At 43.3% G+C, this 25,970-nt stretch overlaps 1 protein-coding gene across 1 annotated transcript in view; it reads left to right on the top strand.

The window, feature by feature from the left end:
- Positions 1–25,970, top strand: part of LOC147734643 (protein mono-ADP-ribosyltransferase PARP12-like) — a 324,308-nt gene that overhangs the window by 253,571 nt on the left and 44,767 nt on the right. The window contains exons 8-10 of the mRNA XM_086952940.1: positions 2,270–2,438; positions 21,792–21,909; positions 24,955–25,051. Coding sequence (XP_086809066.1) covers positions 2,270–2,438; positions 21,792–21,909; positions 24,955–25,051 — 384 coding nt within the window. The remainder of the gene's footprint in view (positions 1–2,269; positions 2,439–21,791; positions 21,910–24,954; positions 25,052–25,970) is intronic.

Genomic DNA, 25,970 nt, shown 5'->3' with positions numbered 1-25,970 from the left:
CACCCTCGCACCACCAATAGTCCTAATCGGGCCATAAGTGATAAACGTAGGCAGTACCACGGCTGTGGCTGGAGCAGGGGCATACTTACTAAATGGGAGAGGTTAAGTCCATTGCTATTCACAAAATGCACTTCTAAAGCTACTATACGCAAGAAAAACAGTAGGAAATTACGCCAGCTCACTGCTGGAGTAAATGCAACCATTAGTACTGTGCAATCCTTCCATAGAAAATAATGGAGGTAGGGACTTAAAATAAACCCATTGGAAATAAAGTTAAATTAAATTATTTAAATGGATAAAACTATAAATAAATATAATTTAATGTTTACAAAAATCTAAAAAAAAACTATTTACTATCTCATTTAATTACTTCACCGATGGTAAAGTATTTGGGAAATTAAAAATAGGAATAAGTTTATTAAACTTTATAATAAATGAGTAGAAGTATTATTAAACTTTATAATAAATGAGTAGAAGTATTAATGTATATTTAAATGTATATATTCATTTTAAATGTTGAACAAAGTGAAAAAAAGCCACAGCACTATTAACTTAATTTTGAATTACATCTTAAATTAATTTACACATAATCGAATAAATTGAGATTATTTTTCTGAAGTTTAATTAAAAAAATGAATTCCTGCTAAGCAAATATTATGCAGAAAAGATTAGTAAATGTGTATAGAACTGATGTGACATAATTTAAATATATTTTAACAAAATCGTAATGTTACATCAATTTTTAAATGAAAAAAGTGCATTTAAATATTTTATAGTTAAATAATATATACTAGTTTAAGATGTGTTTGCATTAAATTTTATTTATTGATATTTTCCTACCTCCTTTATTTTGTACTGGATGGTGTTGCAATATCAGTGGTTGGGCATGTGTGTTTGTGGCCTTAAAAATATTCCTGTTTTTGGAAGTGTTAACCTACACTCGAACATTTGGCTTGCTTCCTTTTTTAGGGGTGAAGACATGTAAGTCTACATGTTAAGCAACTTTACACTCGAATTATGTGAATAGCCAAAAGTATTAAAGTTAATAAAAAGTGTAAGAGTAATATTACATTTGTAAATAACTCACAGGTGTAAGCTACCTTTGTGAATAGCCTCGAAAGTGTGATTTCTCGTTGTGGCTCTTTTACGCCTAGAAATGACAAACAGACTTAGGGGATGTCTGTCCACATACTAAAGAACTCCAATAAAGTCACACCTGCTTCAATGATGGAAAGCGTGCTGGGAGTTTAACCAAATATATAAAGACAATATATGTATTCCTTATTCATGTATTTTTTTTCTCACATATTTATATAGCAGAGATCGAATAATGTGGGTAGTAGCATGCTTTAACACACCAATTTACACAGAAATGTAAAGCCACAGTACTAGCAAACAACTCTACCTTATAAAAACAGCAATTCAGCATTAGTTCTAGGGGACAAGGGCCAATACGTTATTTTAATATATATTTTAATATATGCATTTTTAGGGCCTTATGAAAAAAACTTGTGACTGATCATGAGACCTTTCTGATAATATGTTTTTTCCCCATTACATTTATTTTTGAAGTCTGTTCTGCTTTTATAACCAGGGACATGTGGGGATGTCATTTGGGTCTATGCATTTATTCCTTTGGGTCTCCCACTTATCTATGATGGGCCCGCCCCGCACATGTTCACATGGGGGGATCTATCCATTGTGCATCTTCTCTTTTTGGAAACAACCGTAAAAATATCATAAAATAGTTTGGTTATGCTGATCTCTCCAGATCCAAAGGCAAAGTAGCAGGCTTCCCATTTAATAATAAGCTTTTCATCAGAACTCAGTAGAACAATTAACTTTCGAAGAGGTTAATATATAGTGTCATACGTGAGTCTTCGCCTCCCTCAGTTTACAGCAAAGTTGTGAAACCTGAGGCTGCATTGACGTTTCCTGGTGAAGCCAGAACAGTGCATTAAGAGTCATGAACATAATATCAATTCTGAAAATGGAGAAATCAGCTTCCTAATACGCCAACATGGTTGTTGTGATGGAGAAAGCACAATCTTAATCACAGTTCAGAAAACCAATAGGTGGAAAAGGTGGACCCAAAGCCCTTATCACTGTGTATGCATGGATCTTTACCTATTTTATTACATGAGGCTGGTGAGAAAGCTAAAAGTGGATGAACCCTGTTCTGAATGTTACTAGCAGTCCTTCCACATCACATTGCTGTACTTTGTATATCCACCTTTGATTTTATAATATTTCTTTTCCCATGGTATAGTTCAAAACACCATAACATTGATTTCCAAAAAATGACCTCATCGTTGAAGAATGTTCGACGGCTCTCCACAACGTCCTCGGTCACCAAACCACGTGATTATGTCCTTACCACCGAGTGGATCTGGTACTGGAAGGACGAATGCGGGCAATGGAACCAATATGGAAAATATGTGAGTCTCTTTATATACATATCTACTGTTCAAGCACTGTTTTTTTTTTTAATTCTTTTTATTAGCAGAGCAGATGCGAACGTTACATCGTATTGTAGCATAATCATAAATCAAGTATTTCTGTACCTACACTTATCCATGCCAAGTATCTCAATAGCATTTAACATTTTCTATTTTGTTGTCATACATCCCAATTATATACAGTCTTAACTCCCCCCGCCCACACCCTCCCTCTCACAGCACTCATCTAGTTACTTTCGATGTACATGCTACATGGCTACAACTAGCACAATGGCAACACATGGTTCAATTCACCACGCACCCCGCGGGGACGATATATTGTACAATTATTCTAACAGCTCCTACCTGTGCACCTAGATCCGTTGGTCCTGCCGAGTCGTGTACTGATACCGGCCGCCTGGGGGGTCGTGTTAGCTCTCCTCCTGTCTCTCTGAATCTAATCAACGGACAGTTCTGAGTCCGACTCAGGGTACCCACCCGCCTCAAAAGCCCCTAGTGTAGTATTCCATTCGAGTGAGGATAGGTTCTTCCTGATGCCCTTACGCTCCTCAGCTGCAGTGTCTCCCCCTCTGCTCTCCCCCATCGTATCACCTCTGCCCTCCACACTTCCGGGTTTGGCGTTCTGGCCGACTTCCAACGCATTGTTATTGTACGTTTTGCCAGTAGTAAGGCTAGGTCTGTGAATCGGGTGGAGACACTTTTTTTACGCTCTGTAGGTCCAAGCCCTAATACAGAATAAGCCAAAGTGGCATATGGCTTGGAAGGTGCCAGTTTAATTAGGGTGTCACGTATCGTGTTCCAGTAATACCCCAGTTTCGGGCAATCCCATAACATGTGTATCATTTGCCGCGCTGCAGCGGGGGCAACTATCAGGTGTATTGGGGAACATGCGTGTAAGCGATGCGGCGTTAGGTACGCCCTGTGTAAAACCATTAGTTGTATGAATTTAAATTTAGGGTTCCTTGACACTTTTTTGGGGAATGTGAGGATACGTTCCCATTCTTTATCTCTGAACGGCCTTCCCATATCTTCCTCCCATTTAGTTCTAAGAGGCTGCAGTGAGACCGCCCTTCCGGTTCTTATTCCATTCGTGATCCATTTCGTCAAATGACTGCCAGTTCCCATGAGGTATTGCATTGTCAGTAGCGGGTTCTTGGGAGGTTCCTCACCATTTGGCACCCATGTTCGAGCTATGTATCCGCGCACCCTGGCATGTAATAGGAATGTTCTCCCTGGGGCATGATGAGTCTCCCGAAAGTCGTCAAACAACATAACTTGGCCATCTGTAAACAGGTCCCCAATCTGTGTGACCCCTGCTTCCTGCCATGCACTGAGTGTTTGGTTAGAGAGCAATTCCGTTCCCAGCGGGACTCCCAAAAGTGGTATCGTGGGGGCATATGAGGACGCAGGGGACGTGTATTTCACCGCCTTCCTCCAATATGTGATCGGCAGTCGAAGTAGGGGAGGCGTGTGCCCGGGGACCTCCGACCCCGGTAGCAACAGGGTGTGAATGGATCCTCTTGACCAGTCCGTCTCTGACATGCCAATTTCGTGTAGGTTGCGGCCTGCCAACCAGTAGGCCAGCCACTGCAACTGGCAGGCATAGTTGTATGCCCAAAAATCCGGTACACCCATTCCGCCTGTCGCAGTGGTAAGTTGCAGCTTGGACAGACTAATGCGTCTCCGTCCCGACCCCCATATCAGTTCCGTCAATATTATATTCAATTTCTGAAACATAACAGCTGGGATCACAATTGGTAGTCCCGTGAAATAGTAAATTAGCCGTGGTAGGACTACCATCTTAGATATGGCTATTCTGCCTGCCACTGATAATGGTAGAGCAGTCCAGATTTTAACCTGCGATTTTAGTGTTGCAGTTGCCCTGCCCAGGTTACCTTCAATCATGTCCCCAGCTCCCCTATACACTTGTATCCCTAGGTATCGGAAGGTTGACTCCGCTACCTGGAAGGTGTTTGGTGTGAATGACAGTGGGGTATTTGTTCCCGTGTCACTGAAGTGGAAACCATAGGATTTAGGTTCACTAATAGTGAGGCCAGACAGTGTGCGGAATTCCTCGAAAATACTAGGGATAGGGTCCAAGTCACCCCTCAAATCCCGTAGGTATAGAATAATATCATCTGCGTAGGCTGAGACCACATGCACCGTTCCGGCTCTCTGTATGCCCCGTCGGTGCGCCAATGTGCGAAGTTTACAGAGCAACGGCTCAAGTGCCAAGATAAATAGGAGCGAGGAAAGTGGGCATCCCTGTCTGGTGCCCTTCTCTATGGCCAGTTGTTCCGAGATGCACTTGTTTGTGCGCACCCGAGCCGTTGGATGGGTGTATAACAATTTGACCCAGGCCACAAATTCTGGCGGTATTCCGAAATTAGCGAGTGTTCCAAACATGAAGTCCCACCTGAGGGAGTCAAATGCCTGTTTTAAATCTAAGGAAATACAACCCTCCGTCCTCTCGTGCGATTGGTCGCACAGCATTAGTTGGCTTAGTCGTCGCAGATTCATAGCCGTGCTTCTGGCCGATACAAAACCGCCCTGGTCAGAGTGTATAAGTTGTGGGATGTATTGAGCTAGCCTCGTCGTCAAGATCTTACTTAATATTTTAAAGTCCGTATTTAGTAAGGATAGGGGTCTATAATTGGCCAGGTGCATTCCATCCCTGCCCGGTTTCAGTAGCGAGACTATTAAAGCCTGTAGGGACGTCTGTGGTAGAGTGTGGGTACGCAGCGCTTCTTGGCATACTATGTGAAGGCGCGGGGCAAGCAGGTCAATATAGGTCCCGTAGAACTCAGCCGGGAGGCCGTCCGTTCCTGGGGTTTTATTTCGCGGGAGTGAGCGAATGGCTTGTCGTACTTCAGCAAGCGTAAGATGTCTTGCTAGTTCCTCTCCCTGTCTGTCCTCTAGGCGCGGTAGGTCGAGTCCTTCTCTTCATACGCTGTGTCCGAGAGGTGTTGGTGTGGGCCATACAGCGTTTCATAATAGTCCCTGTGTGTTCTCTGTAATCCAGCACACGCAGTTCATCTAAAAGTTCGGCATACTGTATATTCGCCTCCCGTAGTGGTGTGAATGGCAGGTTCGTGCCGGCAGCTTCATTTTCTAACATAGCCAGGCGGCCCTCCACCTCCCTGAGTCTCTCCACTACATTCTGTCTCATATCCATGTGTGTTCCCATTGCCTCCCCTCTGATCACCACCTTAAAGGCATCCCATTCTATCTGTCAAGAGCTAGCAGTATTCGCATTCACTGTGAAATAATTTGTAATTGCCTCTGCAATGGATGTTTTGAATACAGTGTCTTCAAGTAGTAAGTTGTGCCAAAAGTCTATGCCTCTTGTGTATAGACCCCATACCCCGTACATTCCAGGTGCACATTTTGTAGTCATTAAGGGTCCCAATCATTGTCCGTGGAGGTCATGCCCAACGGGCATCGTGCCAGTAAGACCATGTGTAGGATATGTATATAGCTGAGTACCCTCTTAACTTGCAACCCCTTAACTTCAAGGTCCCCGAGTAAAAACCCAGAAGGTCCAAACATTTCTGCCCAACGTGGGCAAAAGTTAAATTGAAACATGTCTATTCGTTGGGGGGGTGGGGTCCTACTCACACTTGCCCAGGGCCGGTCGATGGAACTACAGCGTGCCCCAAGGTAGTGTTTCCCCTAATCCCCGCCAACCCACTTCTGTCCTTGCATGAGTCTCATACGTTACCGACCGGGTTCTTCCATGGTTACACTCAGAATTCTTCTGCCGCTTGCGCCGTTATTTTGGGAAACAGCTGCAGGCTGTCTGCAGAGCCAGATACCTCCGTCTGTGTGCCTGATTTGCTGCCCATGTCGGAATTGTCCCTTGCATTGTGAGCAGCTATTGCAGCCGTCGTCAGTTGGAGTATCCCTGTCGATTTCCCAGAGCGGGCCGTCTTCGTCTTCCCGCTCGTCGCCGGTGCATTCGAGTGGTCTCCTCCTGTGTCGTTCCGCTTCCGCTCCTCAGGGCGTGGTGATCCTTCGCCTATGCCCTCTTCAAACGGTTCCTGTGTGTTTGGGGGTGTCAGAGTCACCTCCATCCATTCTGCCGCCTCCTCGGGGGTGTCAAAGAAGTATGATTTGTTTTCGTACAATATTTTAAGACAGGCAGGGAATAGCAGGGCATACTTCAAGTTTCTGTCTCGTAATTTGCGTTTCACTCCCATAAACGTCGATCTGACTTTCTGTACCGCTGGGGTGAAGTCAGGATACACTGAAATGGTTTTATCTTCGTATCTTATCGGTGCCTTTTCTCTCGCCACTCTTAGGACTGAGTCTCTGTCTTTATAATTTAAAAGGCGTGCTATCAGTGGTCTTGGTGATGCTCCTGGTTTGGGTGGTCTTGCCGGCATTCTGTGCGCCCTTTCAACACTGTATAGTGGGGTCAGTTCTTCCGGACCTACAGTTTTCTTCAGCCAGTCCTCAACAAATTGCGTAGGATTTTTCCCCTCACTTCGTTCCGGAATTCCTAAAATTCGCACATTATTGCGGCGAGCCCGCCCTTCTGCATCGTTCATCTTGTCCCATAGTAATTTAATCTGCTTCTCCATATTCTCTAACTTGGTAGAGTGGTCCGTCTGTTGAGGTATGATCATCAAGTGCGAGTTTGTGTTCTGACACCCTTTCGGCTAGCTTGTTATGATCCCCCCCATGTTGTCCATGCGAAGTTCCAGTGCTTCCCGTGAGGCCTTTATTTCAGCTAAGATGAGGTCTAGCTTTGCGTCTTGCGTGCACTTGCCTGTCGGTGGTATGATTTCCATGTTGGAGGAGGCCAACGGGTCCTCTGATCCAGTGGATTGGGTGTCAGCATTCGCGCCTTGATCTAGCACTTTGGCCCTGTGTTTCCCCATAGCTCTCGTCTGCAGGGTGGCGGTGGCAGGGTCCCGCTTGTTCTGATCAGTCCGGTGGTCTTCAGTTGTCGTTGCTCCTTTCCTCCTGCTTCACCAGCCAGCACTTCTGCCAGTGCAAGGGGGACGTCTTGCAGGGTTGGGGTGTATCTAGTTTGGCTCCCTGGTCCCTTAAGCGTCTCAGCCCAACACCTAAGGCATGTATGTCTTCGTCAGCGCCTGAAGTAGTAACGCAGATGAAGAGTAGGGCAACGCCGCTTCCCGCACCCCAGGGAGTCGTAAACGCCGCTATGCTCCTCCTTGCCTCTGTTGATTGTGCGGTGAAGCACACGTAGACTCACCACCATGTGTAGCCAGTGCGCTGCTATATTGGCGCGTCCCGTTGCTGTGTGGTGTCCAGTTAACCGACACTGCCGCAGCCCTTTCTCGAGTTCAGGTGCCTTAGGGTCGCTGCGGTACCAGTGATGGTAACTCCGGGTCGGCAGTGATCGGCAAAATGGCGCCGATCGTTGTGGGTCGATTGTTGCAGTGGGCGCTTCCCGAGTGCAGCTCCGGGACCCAACTCAGTATTGTGCACAGTCCTTCATTCGCGTGTGAGATCCCACCTCAATGCGCCTCCACTCCGTGAGCCGCCCAGTAGTTTCGCGCCTTCACGGTCCTTTCGATGTCGCTGGTTCAGACACCGCGTACATCTGCCCCCAGCCAGGTCCCAGGTGTCTTTACGTGCGCGGGTGTACAGCCGCCCCCGGTGCTCACGCTATTGTGGCCCAGCCTGTATGGTCGCTTCGGGGCAGTGCGCCGATCCGCCGGCTCCCGTACTGCGCTTCGTCTGCCGTCCTCCTCCAGTTCGGCCCGGCTGATAATTTAGGCCGCGGTTGCACCCGAAGACCTAGGCCTCACCAGCTTCGTACTTCCCCTGAGGTCACGGTCGGATTGCAGGACTCGTGGCCAGTCGTCGCCGGTCGTCCACCTCTTCGGTGATGTCAGAGGACTCGAGTGGGTCGACAAGGGATTCAGGATAATCAGCAGTTATTGCGGGCTTTGGACGGAGCTAACACACTACGCGTCCGCCATGCTCAGCTCGTGGCCACGCCCCCCCTGTTCAAGCACTGTTGATTGTGTCTAATTGCCTTGGCCCATTGGGGCAAAAATGTATATATGCCATCATTATGCTTCACATGAATTGATGCAGATAATCTATTGTTTTATTCTGTATGTCAAATATTTTGGGCGTGACTAGTCATCTAGTTCAAAGAAATGTCTTATTAAATTAATTTCACATATATTTCTAGAGCAAGGACTAAGTTGCAAGAGCAACGAAGCGCTGTATTAGGAACATAAGAGATTATTACAATTATATCAAACCATAGTCAACTATGGATAGGAGGAATAATATCCTCATTACAGAGGTACAGTGACATCTCTATAATTATGGCTGACACTTCACCCTTTAGGAAATCCCATTTTTACTGCCCCCTTAATAACTTGTGCCCTGCCTTGACTAATTTGCTCTCAGCTTGGTGTAAACGCTGTGCAGCGGTCACCTACCTGCAACTCTTGTTCAAATTACTTACAGGGTTCTAAGGTAATAAGGAAGTCCTAAAAAGTCTCATGTGCCCAATTAATATGACTTATGCTGTCGGCTGTTTTGACTGTAAATACCCTTGAAACTGCTGAATGAAAGAATGACAGTTTTGAATGGCATGACAGCTTTTCTGTCATCTGGACCTTTCCATGTTATGTCAAATTTCTATGACGTTTTGGATATGTAAGCAAAAATGTGAGTGTCCAGTTTGCATGTACCAGTCTTGTATATAATCTGTAATGATCACAATCTACAGAAAAATAGGGATAATTACGAACAATGGAAAAAAGCAATAACTAGAGGAATCAGGTCAATGTGAACATTGTGATGAAACAGATGATACAGCGACATGCATACATCCTGGGCCCGCTCACTTATGCTGATTTGTCCGCGGTTTGTCTTGAAGATCAGGGAAAGATCAACACAAAAAATAACATTCACCCACGTGGCCTAGTCAGGAACAGTGGGATAACAAAACAATTCCTCCATTGACTTGCTGAAGTTGAAAAATGGTGACCCGTCTCATCAGTTGAAAAAAAAAACCTACTGCCTTGCGGAAGGCAAGGAAGAAAATGTGTATTTGCGTCCGTCAGCTATCTGCTGCCCTTGTAACATGTCACACCCGCGGGCTTGCCTACTGCCAGGAGGGCTGGTACCACACTCGCATTGGCCAAGACCATCAAAATATTCTTTGTTGCACACACCCCTCTTGCCTAAGGCTTTCGGGCTATTATTAGCTGTCCATGTATTGTGCCCCCCACATGGTGAGAGGATTTTGGTTACAAATTTGTACACTACCGGGTAAATGTAACATCCCCAGACATATAGAAGTTTAAGACACTTAGTGACTGGTTTACCTCATGCCGCTGTTTTCCTTCTCACTACTAGGGGTGGAAGGAGACTGTATACAGTGATAATAAATATTTAGAAAAAACAATTGTTCATGCTAGGCAGGCAGGTCCTAAAAACCGCAAGAGCTGTTCGATTATGATAGTATCTAAACTCATACCAATAGGCAGATAGATTCAATTGATACCCGGAGAAGCAAACACAAAGTTAAATTTTTTTTTTTACTGAGTATGCGTATGTGCACACACAGGCTTTCCCATTGTCAAAGATGTATTTTAACTGATATAGCAAAGCTGTTTTTTAAATATAAGAGATATAGTTCAAGTGCTTAGATGAAAGTGAAGACAAGCGTGATGTGGCGAGTAGGGGTGACATTTTTAAAATATATACATCGCATTGACAACATAGAAAGAAACTCCTGTTTGTAAGTTTAACAGTAGAGGAGTTTTTTGTTGTATAGAGGTCTATACACTGACTGAAGGAAGAGATAAGCATTTCAGACTCCTCTGGCCCTGGCGCAAATGAGGAAACCATCCTGAGATTCTTCATGACACTCGGCTTCTAGTAACTGAAGTCTCACACTTGAGCATTCTGTCGCCCAACTATAAGAAACATCTTTCATTCCATTTTTAGATGAGGTACGACCCCAACTAGCAAAATCTTTGTTTCTGAAATTCAGATATGGGGTCCTACAGACAAATGCCAACAAAATCCAGATGGGGAAGCAATCATGAGGATGGAAGCCATGAACGGGGCATGTTATGCACAAATGAGGTCAAGGAAGATGATCTGCACATATTATTTTTCTGTCCCCGATACAATATTCCCAGGAAAAGATGAATCAAACCTCTCTGCAAAAATGTGGATGTTAGACATTGCAGAGAGGCGGAACGTATATTGAGGACAGACACGGCTCAATTGGCTGTCTTTAGTGTAAGCACATTTCTATTTAATGTGAACATCATAAGAGCTAAAATCGGATTGAAACTAATACTTAAGATTATGTTATTGCAGTAAATATTTTTATATATCTTTGCACCTTGCACTTTATTAATCTGTGATAACTTACTGATGAACTTTTGATAAAAGGTCCTCTCTTAGTGATGATATTAATCGAATTTTTATAAGAATTGGATATAACAAACTTAAAGTTGGCGACTGATGGATTTAAAAAAAAAAAGAAAGAAAAAATGGTGGTATTTAAAAAAAAAACATAGACCAAACAATTTAAAAAGAGGGTCCAAGGGCAAATTTAACGACTAACTAGGTACACGCCCCAAACCATATAACTCAATACACTAAATAGTACCTAGGAGTCGAACAGCAGGTGGGTCATTCACCATGGACAACAAACTTAATACCATACAAATAACACTAGTGGGAACACACAATGCAGACCTTAGCGTGATAATTGCCGAGTTTAGGACTCAAGGCCATATGGAAAAGTTCCCATCAGAAGCCACACTGTACTGCCCTCTTTTGCATCATTTGGGTTCTCCTTGCCCAGGTGACAAAACAAAGCGGCCGGTCAGTTGTTACCGTGACCGTTTGTAAATGAAGGAAAGAAGTGTTGTTGGAGGGAAGTGTTATATGGAATTACCAGTGTTCATTTGGCAACTGACAAAAGCAGTGTGAGGTGAGGAAAGTGAATAGTGAGAGGTATTAAAATTAGATGAACTGGGTAGAAGCGAGTAATTTATTAGTATCTCCCAGTCCCCCAAAGCTAAAAGACAGGTGCAAACACGAATTTGACAAAATATCCGCTGTCAGTAGTGGTCAACATGTTTCTGCATATATAAGAAAAGAGTTTCATGCATTCTTCAGGACCCGTTGTTCATAAACTACTGCTTTTTGTGAAAGAATTAATTAATAAAAGATATCACCTGAAATATCCAGGTCGTGTGCTCAACCACATGCCATTTGTGGTGGTTGAGGCGCTTCACCCCACCTGGCTGCGGCTCAGGTATAAGGAGCACCGCTCTCTCTGTCGGTGTCTCCCGGAAGTCGTCCGAACTGTCTAGGGGGGCCAGACAGTTCAGACAACTGCCGGGTGAAGCGCCTCAACCACCACAAATGGTATGTGGTAGAGCACACGACCTGGATATTTCAGGTGATATCTTTTATTAATTAATTCTTTCACAAAAAGCAGTAGTTTATGAACAACGGGTCCTGAAGAATGCATGAAACTCTTTTCTTATATATGCAGAAACATGTTGACCACTACTGACCGCGGATATTTTGTCAAATCCGTGTTTGCACCTGTCTTTTAGCTTTGGGGGACTGGGAGATACTAATAACTTACTCTCTTCTACCCAGTTCATCTAATTTTAATACCTCTTACTATTCACTTTCCTCATCTCACACTGCTTTTGTCAGTTGCCATATGAACACTGGTAATTCCATATAACACTTCCCTCCAACAACACTTCTTTCCTTCATTTACAAACGGTCACGGTAACAACTGACCGGCCGCTTTGTTTTGTCTCCTGGGCTAGGAGAACCCAAATGATGCAAAAGAGGGCAGTACAGTGTGGCTTCTGATGGGAACTTTTCCATATGCCCTTGAGTCCTAAACTCGGCTTTTATCACACTAAGGTCTGCATGGTGTGTTCCCACTTGTGTAATTTGTATGGTATTAAGTTTGTTGTCCATGGTGAATGACCCACCTGCTGTTCGACTCCTAGGTACTATTTAGTGTATTGATTTAAAAAAAAAAAGCCTAGCTTTTATATGTTCTTAAATGTTATATTATATTTATTGAAGCTATTACATTTTCTTAATTGTATAAATGCAACGGATCATGTAAATGTACCCAAATGTCCCATCATGTGTATTAAAACCAATTGACTGATGATCAGATAATGGCTAACAGTTTTAACATGTATCTTTTATGGTTGAAATTGACGGAAAGAAAGTTTGAATCGAATTGAAACATCTTTCATGTTCCTTGAAGAGAGAATGGACCTAACTCACACCTGCTGTTCCTATACATTCTTTTCTTTCTTCTGACGTGGGTCAAAGAGATGGAGCAGAGTTAATAAATGATTTGACTGTTGGTACTTTTTGGTGGATGAAAGTTAGGTGAGGGGATGGCACAGAGCACCTGGGGTCCTTGAAGGGGTTGAAAGAGAGATTTAGAGGCATGCCACATTGAATATAGAGAAATGTATTGGAAGATGATGTAAGGCACTAGCCTGGGACAGAGAGTACATGAAGGAACGATTGAAAGAGTACCCACATGGAACAAGGGTACCTGAGGGGGTAACACAAATTCCAGTAGAAATCTGGGTAAAAGGTACCTGATGGAGATAGTGAATTAGAAAGCCATGTTTGAGTGGAAGGTGCTCAAATCTGATAGAAGAGAAGCATACGTAAGAGGACTGAGAGAGGATGCCCCAGGAACATGGGGAGTACCTGAGGGAGATGGTGGAGAAGAGGACCTTTGATAGCTGAAGGGTTCCTGTACTGAAGGGTTGAGAAGAGTAACTGAGTGGTTGGTGGTACCACAGAGGGAAACTTGTCTGAGAGGAAAAGACAGTGCTTGATTGAGATGATGGTATCTGGATAGAAAAAAGATCGTCTCAGGAACTGAGAAGAGAGAAAGTGGCTAATGGGGATTGAGGAAAGAGTGTACATGGAGGGAGAGTAGAAGAGAAAGTACCCAAGGGCCAGTGGAGGAGAAAGAATCAGGCATAAGGAAACAAGAGGGCACCTGAGTAGGGATGGAAAAGAGTATACTGGAGAGGATGGAGAGAAAGTATAGAGAGAAGAAAGAGAAAGTATGGAAAGAAGAGCTAACTAAAGGGAATTAAGAGCTACCACATATGATCCATTGATGAGATAACAGTAACCTTAAATTCTAGGAGTGTCATTTCTGTTGTGAATAAAACCACGTGCACCTTTGTGTGTTGGTTGCCTCACAATATAGTGCCACTCAAAGAGTCTCCCTAATGACATTGAACTATCACAGATAGACACACTGCAAACCAGGGATATTCACACACGGTAAAATGAAACTTGGCAGCCCTACAGGTGGGTAGCAACACCACCTCCACCCCTGGTCAAGGTGGGGTAAGTAAAAACACACACCCCTGCCTTTGGTAGGAGCAGGGCATTTAAAACTCACAATATCCTTCTCTTGGGAGGGGTTCAAAATGTCCACCCTTCTTTATGCACTTGCGCAAAGTAGGGATAAAGACATCCTCTCCTGCATTGGGCAAGGGAGGAGCTGTACTAATATCTCCTTAAGCCCTTTGGCAAGGCAGAGGGGAGAGCAAATTCCCCAAATGCACCCGCCGCAGCATTATAACCTTTTATGATATTTGTGAAATTCAGGAGAAGATCTGAAAAAATACCACCCACTGGCATGGCACTGCTGCTGGGGGCTATGCAACTCTCCCCTTCGCCCGCTCTAAAAGAAGGAGGACGATGGGCCGAAAATCCCTCCCTGCCCTTGAGTTAGATAGGTTTGGGAAGAAATATATCCAACTTGCTCATGGCAGGACAAGAAACCTCAGCATTCCCTTGAACAAAGTGGGAGCATTACTGACAATATCACCACCTTTGCTCAAGGTAGGGGGAGTGGAACAATGAGGCCTCAATTCTTAAGCAGGGGCATATCGAAGAAGCAAATGCACTCTAACTTTCACCACGCCCATGAGCAAAACAAAACAGTATCACAAATAATACAAATAGATGGACATGCATATTTGCATGATTATGTAATTAAATAATTTGTGGATTGAATGGAGTATTTAGTGTGTGAAAATATTTCATACCGGCAACTATATGGCATGGTAGAAGTTAAGGTTGAGTGACACCAGGGGAGCGCAATATTTCATTGCACCTGAGTACAGGAAAGCGGTGCTTCAGAGAATGCCACACAAACCCACACATGCCCAATGCTGTCCTTATCTGGTGGAGTGTGCAGTGTAGAGTACCAATATATTATCTGTTAGCAGTGGGTTTTAGTGTTTTCAGACATGAACTTGAGCAAGTAGAGGTTTTATGAAAGATAGTGAATTCTTGCCTATTTTTAAGTTGGAAAGCAACCTTGTGTGATGAGTGCAAGTGACCCGCAGTATTCTATAGAATGTTCAATGTGTATTTTTCATCAATTTATACTGACATTGGATTTTCCTGAGAGATGGGCTCTCTTCAATGGGAAAATCCAATCACGTTGCTTCTAAAATAAATTTTTAGTGGAAATTATGTGGCAAAAACAATGAATGACTCCCCAACGATTTTCCATTTGCATGATCCGTGGAAAACAGTCAGCCGAGATTTACTAAGCCTTTGCATTATTCTTGCATCACGTAAGGCGATGCAAGAGCAATGCAAAGGCTTCAGTTATATTTACAAAGCCTCTTAATGGCCGATTTGCTCCACCTTGCTTGGCTTTGTACAGAAATGTAATGCAATGCAGCAGCTCCATTTCAAGCTAGGAGGCGTTCCCTGGTTGGAGCATGGGCGGTGTCGTGCATCCACTCATGAATGTGGCGCAATTCTAGATTTAAAAAGGTTTGTAAACCTGGGATTGCATCAAATCAGTACGCTTCCCAACAGATGGCGTAATGAGGAGAAAAAAAAAAATTTCTTATCGTAATTTCTTCCTTCTATGCGTGATGCATCAGATGGTGTGTTATATAAATAGCTCTAAACTGCCATAAGATTAACATTAATGAAAACACATTTCCACAAGAATAATCATACTCTGGTCTGCATGAAAATTTCACATCTGTTTCGAAATTCATCCCCGTAATACCAAAAACTCTGTGATGCCCTACCTATGGCAGTCACTGCGCTATATAGGTGTCAATAACATAACAGATGAATGTAGACATATATGCAATAAAAGGCACATATGAGGCTTTATTCCAGTGTAGTTTCTGAACCCAGCTATCAATTATGAGGTGTGTGCTCCTGGAGAAACTGTGGGGAAAAAGCAGTATACATTGATGGGATAAAAGGGATTGTATAGGCATTTTCCACAATATTTTTTTCTAAATATTTTGTTTTCACTAAATTTGTAAGAATTATGGACAATAAAACTTTGAGCTGCTTAGGCAAATTATTTTTTTAATTTAAGAATTATACCTAGATTTCAGGAATAAATAAATATCTTTCTGTTTTTTCATATTTTCATACTGCTAACGAATAAACACTGAGAAAGTAAGTGAAATAGTAGTGTTACATTTCTACACTTGCCACATCAATAACTATCTATAAAAGAAAATTAATCTGTGCATTCCTTTTGTTTCTTCAAGCTAAAAGGCGTATTGTATATGAGGTGTGATTACGCAAAATTTTACTTCTTGTCTTCCCGACTAGATTCACAGCAGATGGTCTTTAATAGCCTGCTAAAAGTGTTTGAGGGGAGTAAAACAATTCAAGATTATACTTTCAATTTAGTCATGCTTTAAAGGACCACAGACTCCGAATTCCTGTTTTGTGGATTTATTATATGGTCAAAAATAATTGAATATAAACATACCTCAATATCAGAGTATATAGGTACATAAAAATATATACAGAGCCGAGTCTACGAATATAATTCATTCGACACAAAAGGCATAATATGATGAACTCCAAAATCAAAATGCAACAAAGAATAGAAGCTGAGTCCAATTCTCTTTTTATTAGAGAAGAAAACAAATGTATCTTTCCCTACTCTACTCTGCATGAACATCCTACCTAATTGCCCGATATACTATCCCAAAGGTGTCGTCAGCACGTGTTGACTTCCTAAGAAGTACTCATGTCAAATGGGTCTAATAGCTTAAAGCTATAGAGCTCGTTCTAAGAAGCCCCTTCTCCGAAATAAGCAGAAGTCTCCCAAATCTGTCCCTATGCATCAAACAAAAGGGCAATGTTCAACCCACAATACATCACAAGGTAAACTTTTCCATTGTTCAGTAAGTTTCCACAGAAGCTTTAATTAATTCTTGATTCAGAAAAGGGGGTTGTGATGAACAGAGTGTCTGAATTAAGCAGTCCACTCTTAGCCAGTCCAAAGATCAGGGCTTGATCCATCACCGTTATTTATCTCACTGCACCATCCCAGCTCAGAACCTGGCTATATGCAAATCAGTCTGTCCCTGGCCCAGTGCATCATGGGAACAGGGCAGACTAAACTACCAAGCCAATTCTTCACCAGAAAGGAGACAAGCTACCGGGGACCGGTTTCTAGCATTTCAGCCGTCTTCAGCCCGGCTTGCTTGAATCCTGATGGTGCAGTGAGAAAGGGACTCATGTCTGAGTGTACCCTGCCACACCTATAGTGGCCAAAAACGATTCAGAAAAGGGGGTGGTGATGAACAGAGTGTCTGAATTAAGCAGACCACTCTTACCCAGTCCAAAGATCAGGGCTTGATCCATCACCGTTATTTATCTCACTGCACCATCCCAGCTCAGAACCTGGCTATATGCAAATCAGTCTGTCCCTGGCCCAGTGCATCATGGGAACAGGGCAGACTAAACTACCAAGCCAATTCTTCACCAGAAAGGAGACAAGCTACCGGGGACCGGTTTCTGGCATTTCAGCCGTCTTCGGCCCGGCTTGCTTGAATCCTGATGGTGCAGTGAGAAAGGGACTCATGTCTGAGTATACCCTGCCACACCTATAGTGGCCAAAAATGATTCAGAAAAGGGGGTGGTGATGAACAGAGTGTCTGAATTAAGCAGACCACTCTTACCCAGTCCAAAGATCAGGGCTTGATCCATCACCGTTATTTATCTCACTGCACCATCCCAGCTCAGAACCTGGCTATATGCAAATCAGTCTGTCCCTGGCCCAGTGCATCATGGGAACAGGGCAGACTAAACTACCAAGCCAATTCTTCACCAGAAAGGAGACAAGCTACCGGGGACCGGTTTCTGGCATTTCAGCCGTCTTCGGCCCGGCTTGCTTGAATCCTGATGGTGCAGTGAGAAAGGGACTCATGTCTGAGTATACCCTGCCACACCTATAGTGGCCAAAAACGATTCAGAAAAGGGGGTGGTGATGAACAGAGTGTCTGAATTAAGCAGACCACTCTTACCCAGTCCAAAGATCAGGGCTTGATCCATCACCGTTATTTATCTCACTGCACCATCCCAGCTCAGAACCTGGCTATATGCAAATCAGTCTGTCCCTGGCCCAGTGCATCATGGGAACAGGGCAGACTAAACTACCAAGCCAATTCTTCACCAGAAAGGAGACAAGCTACCGGGGACCGGTTTCTGGCATTTCAGCCATCTTCGGCCCGGCTTGCTTGAATCCTGATGGTGCCGTGAGAAAGGGACTCATGTCTGAGTATACCCTGCCACACCTATAGTGGCCAAAAACGATTCAGAAAAGGGGGTGGTGATGAACAGAGTGTCTGAATTAAGCAGACCACTCTTACCCAGTCCAAAGATCAGGGCTTGATCCATCACCGTTATTTATCTCACTGCACCATCCCAGCTCAGAACCTGGCTATATGCAAATCAGTCTGTCCCTGGCCCAGTGCATCATGGGAACAGGGCAGACTAAACTACCAAGCCAATTCTTCACCAGAAAGGAGACAAGCTACCGGGGACCGGTTTCTGGCATTTCAGCCGTCTTCGGCCCGGCTTGCTTGAATCCTGATGGTGCAGTGAGAAAGGGACTCATGTCTGAGTATACCCTGCCACACCATAAGCGTGGAAGGGTATACTCAGATGTGAGTCCCTTGCTCATTGCACCATCAGGATTCAAGCAAGCCGGGCCGAAGACGGCTGAAATGCCAGAAACCGGTCCCCGGAAGCTTGTTTCCTTCCCAGTATAAGAATTGGCTTGGTAGTTTGGTCTGCCCTGTTCCCATGATGCACTGGGCCAGGGACAAACTACTTTGCATATAGCCAGGTTGTGAGCTGGGATGGTGCAGTGAGCTAAAGAACGGTGATGGATCAAGCCCTGATCTTTGGACTGAGTAAGAGTGGTCTGCTTAATTCAGACACTCTGTTCATCACCACCCCCTTTTCTGAATTGTTTTTGTCCACCATAAGCGTGGAAGGGTATACTCAGATGTGAGTCCCTTGCTCATTGCACCATCAGGATTCAAGCAAGCCGGGCCGAAGATGGCTGAAATGCCAGAAACCGGTCCCCGGTAGCTTGTCTCCTTTCTGGTGAAGAATTGGCTTGGTAGTTTAGTCTGCCCTGTTCCCATGATGCACTGGGCCAGGGACAGACTGATTTGCATATAGCCAGGTTCTGAGCTGGGATGGTGCAGTGAGATAAATAACGGTGATGGATCAAGCCCTGATCTTTGGACTGGGTAAGAGTGGTCTGCTTAATTCAGACACTCTGTTCATCACCACCCCCTTTTCTGAATCGTTTTTATCCACCATAAGCGTGGAAGGGTATACTCAGATGTGAATCCCTTGCTCATTGCACCATCAGGATTCAAGCAAGCCGGGCCGAAGACGGCTGAAATGCCAGAAACCGGTCCCCGGAAGCTTGTTTCCTTCCCAGTATAAGAATTGGCTTGGTAGTTTGGTCTGCCCTGTTCCCATGATGCACTGGACCAGGGACAGACTACTTTGCATATAGCCAGGTTCTGAGCTGGGATGGTGCAGTGAGCTAAAAAACGGTGATGGATCAAGCCCTGATCTTTGGACTGGGTAAGAGTGGTCTGCTTAATTCAGACACTCTGTTCATCACCACCCCCTTTTCTGAATCGTTAATTAATTCTTGAGCAACCAAGGAGAAACGAAACTCAAAACAACCTGCAGTTTGGGCCTACCATTCGGGAAACATAAACTAAACATTAATTACATTGCACGAGTAATATTTCATCCTGCACATTATACATACAGGAAATATAGTTTTCTTTAATACATACAAAGTCCTACTTAAATGTGTACTTTTCATTTCAATGCTAATATAACTTTGAATAAATGCATCTTAACAATCATGAAACACTGCAAACGACAAAAATACATGCAAGTGCGTTTCAACCATGAGTATATTGCACCCATACAATTTAGAGTGCTGTAAGTTCTCTATCAGGTCTGTTATGACTGAATCAGGAATTATCCGATGGCAGCTACAAGGGCTGCCCAACAATTATTGTTCACTGCATGGTCATAGTCCTTCATTCCACTTTGGGGAAACTATATCAAAACAAGCATTAGCAAAGCCCATAGGGCTGGCCTGACCTGAGCAATGGTTATTTTTTTTTTATTGCAAGTATATGCTGCAAAAATAAAAATAAGAAAAATAAATAAAACACAAACATGGCTCCCATAAGCTTGTATTAAACATATGACATTTAAAAACCATTTACTGATGCAGCTGTTTCGCTATGTACAGTATTATTGTTATTATTGTTGTTACTGTTAATATTACTATTATTTGTGAAGGAGACGAGAATAAACCACTGCAAAACCAGTCATACAAATCACAGGCAGCTATAATGTTACTTAAACACTTTGGGCCCGATTCACAGAATGAACTTAAGACTCAATCCTAAAGTTACTACTATTTTGGTATTCACAGAATGCACTTACTACTTTTGGCATTCACAGAATGAACGTACTACTTTTGGTATTCATAGAAGTTAGGATTTTGTCTTAAGTTTGTCTTAAGACAGACTTAAGACAGACTTAAGACAGACTTAAGACAAAATCCTAACTTCTGTGAATACCAAAAGTAGTAAGTGCATTCTGTGAATACCAAAATAGTAGTAAGTTTAGGATTGAGTCTTAAGTTCATTCTGTGAATCAGGCCCTTTATACCTTTAAAAAGGAATCGGAAAATAAATCATCTAAATGGGAACGCAAAATGCAGACAAAATATTTAATAGTATTTAAAGTTAATATATAAAATAAGAACATATCAAAAAGCTCACTTTAAGGCAGCTTTGTCACTAAACAGAAAGGGTTAATTTTCATGCGAATTTGAACAATGTACACATTGCTTAATTGGGCTGACCCCTTGCCCCATGCTATATTATGTGGTGAGTAGAACCAAAATGTGAACAACAGTTTCATAGACCGATGGATGAAGTTCTTTGACCAAAAGCTCTTCCGAGTATGCTTCTATGAATTCTTTAAGAAAACAATAGTCTGGTGAGCACCTATAGCGTTCTCAAACGCCAGACCTAAATGTCTATACAGCATTTTTGATTTGTTTTGAAGTTTCATATACTTAGCCCGAGGACATTAGCAAGCCTTACATGAGAACCAGACATCACACCTGTGTTTTTTTAGGTGCCAGACTAAGTGATACCCCCACAGGATTTTGACATAAGGGCTGGATTCGATACACGTGATCTAGTTCTAGCGTCAGCCCCTGTGGCCACCGATTATGCCGCCCTTCAAATACAGTTCAGAAAAGTAGAATCAAACTGTTATTTCAGGGTCAAAAAGGGCTCTCTACGACAGAGCAATAAGTAAAAAAAATGCTTTGCAAGTTTAAGCCACTTTGACCGGTACATTTTCATGGCTCTACATTCCATCCAGTTAGCATGGGAACTCACATCGGAATTTGTGATGAGGAAAGGACAATCCTACAGTTAACTGAGTATGGGATTTGAGATCCACCAGTGACGTGTTTGAAGTTTCTCTTCCAGGAGATTTACATATTGGGGACACTTAAAAGTTTTATATATGTTTATAGAAAGAAGGTATCCTCATAAATCCATACTCTGGTCCCTTCTGTTAGATGAATGTGGTTACCCTGCCAATAATACTTAAAAAACTGCAGCATATTGGACACTTCAAGGTTTTTATCGCGTTAACTCTTCCCATGTCATTCGCAGGTGGAAGCTTAATTTGGATATATAGTGGCATGATGCAGCAATTGAGGACAGCAAAAGATACGGTTGCCTAGGCTAATTTGTACGTTTTGTCTTGACTGTTTGGTTGATTATAGTTGAGCTTCCTGTGGTTTTAGGATTGTGTGTAAGAGGATACTGAGTGGTTCACAGCTATAAATGAATGATTCCTTCTTGTTTAAATATTCATTGTGCAAGACGTAGCTTGACTTGATTTTTCAAAATATTGCTTTTTTTGTAGGGGGGAGTGGAGAAAGCCAGTGTTACATCAGAGGATCTAGAAAATATCTACCTGGCTGATAGGAAGACTGTACTTGAATTTGAGGCTGGTTCTCAGAAGTATGAAATAAACTTCCAAGGTACCATAACATTATATTTGTTTATATTCTCCCATCAGATTCCTTCTGTTTTGTTTTACATAGAAACTTTGACAGCAGTTCTCTGTGTACTGCTACTGAGGCTCCAGTAGAATTCTACATACACCACCATCTGAGTTCTTCTCTGTGGTTGTGAATGGTCTCTGAAAACACCTCTTTCTCTTGGGTTTTATCAACATTGATTCAATCTCTAGTTAATCCACAGCCCAATGTTTTACATTGGGAAATGTCCCAGGTTGCTATGTGTGCATATCTTTAGCATTGACATCTGCCTGCATCTCTGGCTCAATGTCCTTTGATATCACACTTTTTCAGGAATGGTGGTTGTGTATGGCCCTTTGAATAGCTGTATTGCTAGCCTCTGGATTCTGGGTACAATAGGCTAGGAAGAGGGGGATCAGAGACATAAATCAGGAGTATAGATGAGAAATGTAACTGCTAGCTGAACTGTGGGGGGTGAGGTACTACATATATAAATAATTAAACTGCATGCGCTTGCATCTGGTATTTCGAGAAACCTTTTCTACCCGTTCTAGAGTTTGTTCCTTCTCCTTTCTTTGGAATTCCCTTTTGAGTTATGTCTCCCATCTATTGCAGAGTTTGGTCTGCTCAGGTAGGGCCATGAACAGAATTGTTTTGGAAAGCCAGGATATTAATTTATTACCTCCATCAAAAGTGAGAAGTGTTTGTTTTAAGTCGTGTATCCACAGTTCAGTGGGGGTTCCTCTCTAGAGCAGGGTTGTTATTCTTCGCAATGCCTCATAGGTCAAGCATTGCGGGTCGGCTAATCTGTCTCCCTCTATAATATTGTCCATACTGTAGAAACTCCCCTGTCCATAACAATCTTCACTGTTTCAATCCCTGCCCTTGTCCATTGCTGCATCTGTCATTCAGTGAAGACCTACGATTGGAAGGCCTACCATTGGGAGCACAGGTGCATAGAGCTTGTGTTACCCGTTTTTCTATTTTAATAGCTACTTTACAGCAGCGATATGCTATAGTAAGCAACGTGGGTCAGCGTGTCTGTTTCCTCTTCGCACCTAATGGACACAGCTTTCTTGAAATACACTTTCTTATACTACAGGTTTCAGACCGTTTTGCTCCTCACCCCAAATTACACGGCAGGAGCACTGTTCCAGTTTGTTTCCTGGTGCATGTTTGACTGGCTACAAACAATTCAGACCATGCCATTGTGCCTGACCACAAAAAAGATTTTGATTACCAATGCAGGTGGGAACACTTACAGTTTGCTCCTGAACTAGGGAGAAAACATCAGTGTAAGAAGGAGCCATGCTTTGAAAACATAGCTTTGACTATCCAAAACCTTCCAAAAACGTATTTGCCTCTGCACTTGCATCTGTAATACAGTGCGATTGCAAATACAAGGGGACATGCCCCCATGAAAATGTGTGTGGCCCCTTCTTTAATACCATAATGCCCGCATGAGGCAAAGAAGCACTTGGAAATACCCACTGCACCCATATGGCACTCTGTGAAATATGGGCCCTGGTTTCCAATGTAATTTGAGCAGAGATAATAGATAATTAAAAATAATAGATTTAGTTAGCAAACTCTAATGTTTTCTAGAAACATTATTATTGCTGAGATTTTTCTAGAGGTCTGTGTGCGGGTCTAAAAGTTGCATCTCAAAAGTGATGGTCTTGGTAGGATACAAAATTGAGACCTGTAGGTCCAACCAGATTTCAGGAGCGAACACATATAACTTCACTATTGCTTCTAACTTCACCAAAAGCGCAAATATCCATATGATGTTGAATGAATGAATTATATTTTTATTGTTTGGTTACTGAAAACCATTACATAAAACCAAAATACAAAAATAACAGCATTACAAAAGTTAGAATCAAGAAAGTTTCAAAAGTTCAGTTTATCTAATTGCTCCATGGGCCCAGGTGATACATCGGAAAAGGTTCATGGGCCGACAGGAGACTCTGTAATCAGACCAGTGGAAAGTCATCAACATTGCCCGTGCTTGAAAGATGAACTTTCCAAAGACCGCCATATGCTTTACCGTGGACAGGGTATAAAGATGAGTAATCCCCTCCTTTGCAGTACATAACCCTGATTGTCTTAGTAATGGCCTGAGATAAAGACTGCGGGCCAAACGCAGGGACGGGCAGCAGAATAGGAGGTGGGCCAAAGACTTGCGTTTATACAGGAAAGGCCTGCATTCCCGGACTCCTGAGCTGGCCTGACCACAAGGGTATAGTTCTTTGAGGGGCAATGGGTGTAGTCTATAAGCCAAGATCTTATGGAGGGCAGCCCGGCCCACGGCCTGCGTGAGATGATGTTTAGAGGTGTTCAGGGTATGTGGATAACACAGGGTCTCATGCAAGTCTTTTCTTCCCAGTGACTCCAGATCCAGTTCCCTTGATCTCGCACGCACTTGTTTTTTAATCGCATTTTTAATGGCAGAGTATTTGACGTATTCAGGGTTCCATGAATGCATTGCGAGATTGAGTTGGACCTTAGCCACTTCGAGGATGGCCAACCAGGGGTTCCCTGGCTCTCTGAAGATACCTTTCAAGACTGCCTTTAATGTATTCTCCTGTGCCGCCGTTGTTAAAAAATAATATTTGCTTAAGGCGGCCAGCTCTTCCAGGTTTTGCTGGTTGAGTGAAAACTCCAGGCAAATGAGGGTGTTTCTAGTGCACCTTGGAAGATGGAAACGTTTCTTATATGCACTACAGTGAATTTTTTCTAATTCATTACTCAATTTGCCCGGAAATGCCTATAGAGCATAATTGAGGGCCGGCATAAGCTTAGCTTTAAGTACTCTGTTGATGGCCGTGGTGGACGGGCTGTATAAGGAGGCTTGCAGCTTGCAAATGGCATCGGTGATGAATTTGCCTTTAGCCTGGATTGAATGCATATGATGTTTTGTAGAAAATACTGGCTTTTTAATTTCAGTAATATTCGTTTCAGTTGCCCATCCTTATTCTACAAGCCATGGCAAGTGAAAAGATTTTCCCAGCAGCTCATCCACATCTTCATTGTGTTTTCTAGACATGACTCAGAGAAATCTGCTCTATGGGACGAAGAAAGCGATTCTCAGGAGGCCGAGGTTTGTGTCCCAGGAGGATGTGAAGAAGCTGAGGGACGGGTATGTGTTATCTTTGAGAAACAATCTTTACATCGCAGTTTGAACCACGCTGGGCCTTAACAATGCGTTCCGAACCACTAATGCATTTTTACAATGCATTCCTTTATCATGCAAGTCTTTACAACAACTTGCCTCAAGGAAAGCATTGTGGGACAGATGTTGGACTTTAAGTCCATCACTTTCCCTACTGTTGCACAGACTGAAGTTGGAATAGTAAATTATACCATTCCAAAGTCCAGCTCTTTCCTTAAGGCAAGACATTGTAACGACTTGCGTGGTAAAGGAATGCGTTGTAAAGATGCTTTTGTTCTTTGGACATCGTTGTTTAGGCATGCGTGGTAATAGTCTGCATGGTTCTGATTACAACCGTTATCTTGTGACAAACGTCACACTTTACAAATAGTTGCCTGATTCATCAGTTGGTGAACGTTTTTTTTTCTGCAAATGCAGACACACAGGAGCTCATTACCATGGCCACTGACAGCCAGTCATACTGCTGTTTTCCGTTGTTATCGGCAACGCCGTAGGGATTATGATATCCCTTTCTTCCATTTGTTTTGTGGCAGACAAACCACAGCAAAATGAATTGGGGAAACGGATTTGGGGTCCCATAGCGGGTCCCCGTTAATCCCTGGGACTGGGTCAAGGGCACTGGGGGGCACCTATGGTGCCCCCCTACATATCCCTGCTCCATGTCGCAGGCACCGCATGGTACCTGCCACGTAGTGCAGGGATAGGCAAGTGCCTTTATTTTTGCATTGCAGCGGGGCTGTTGAAGGCATCCCCGCCACAATGCAAAATATAGGGGATGCGACCGCCACCGTGGCCACAATTCGGATTGTGGGGAGGCCGCCTCATGGGCAGCCGTTTCCAAATCCGAAATGATAGCAGGCGGACGGAAATCCGTCCGCCAGCATAA

The sequence above is a fragment of the Lissotriton vulgaris genome, chromosome 1_2, assembly GCF_964263255.1.
Source record: "Lissotriton vulgaris chromosome 1_2, aLisVul1.2, whole genome shotgun sequence".
Classification (NCBI taxonomy): domain Eukaryota; kingdom Metazoa; phylum Chordata; class Amphibia; order Caudata; family Salamandridae; genus Lissotriton; species Lissotriton vulgaris.
This window is presented reverse-complemented; position numbering and strand designations above follow the sequence as displayed.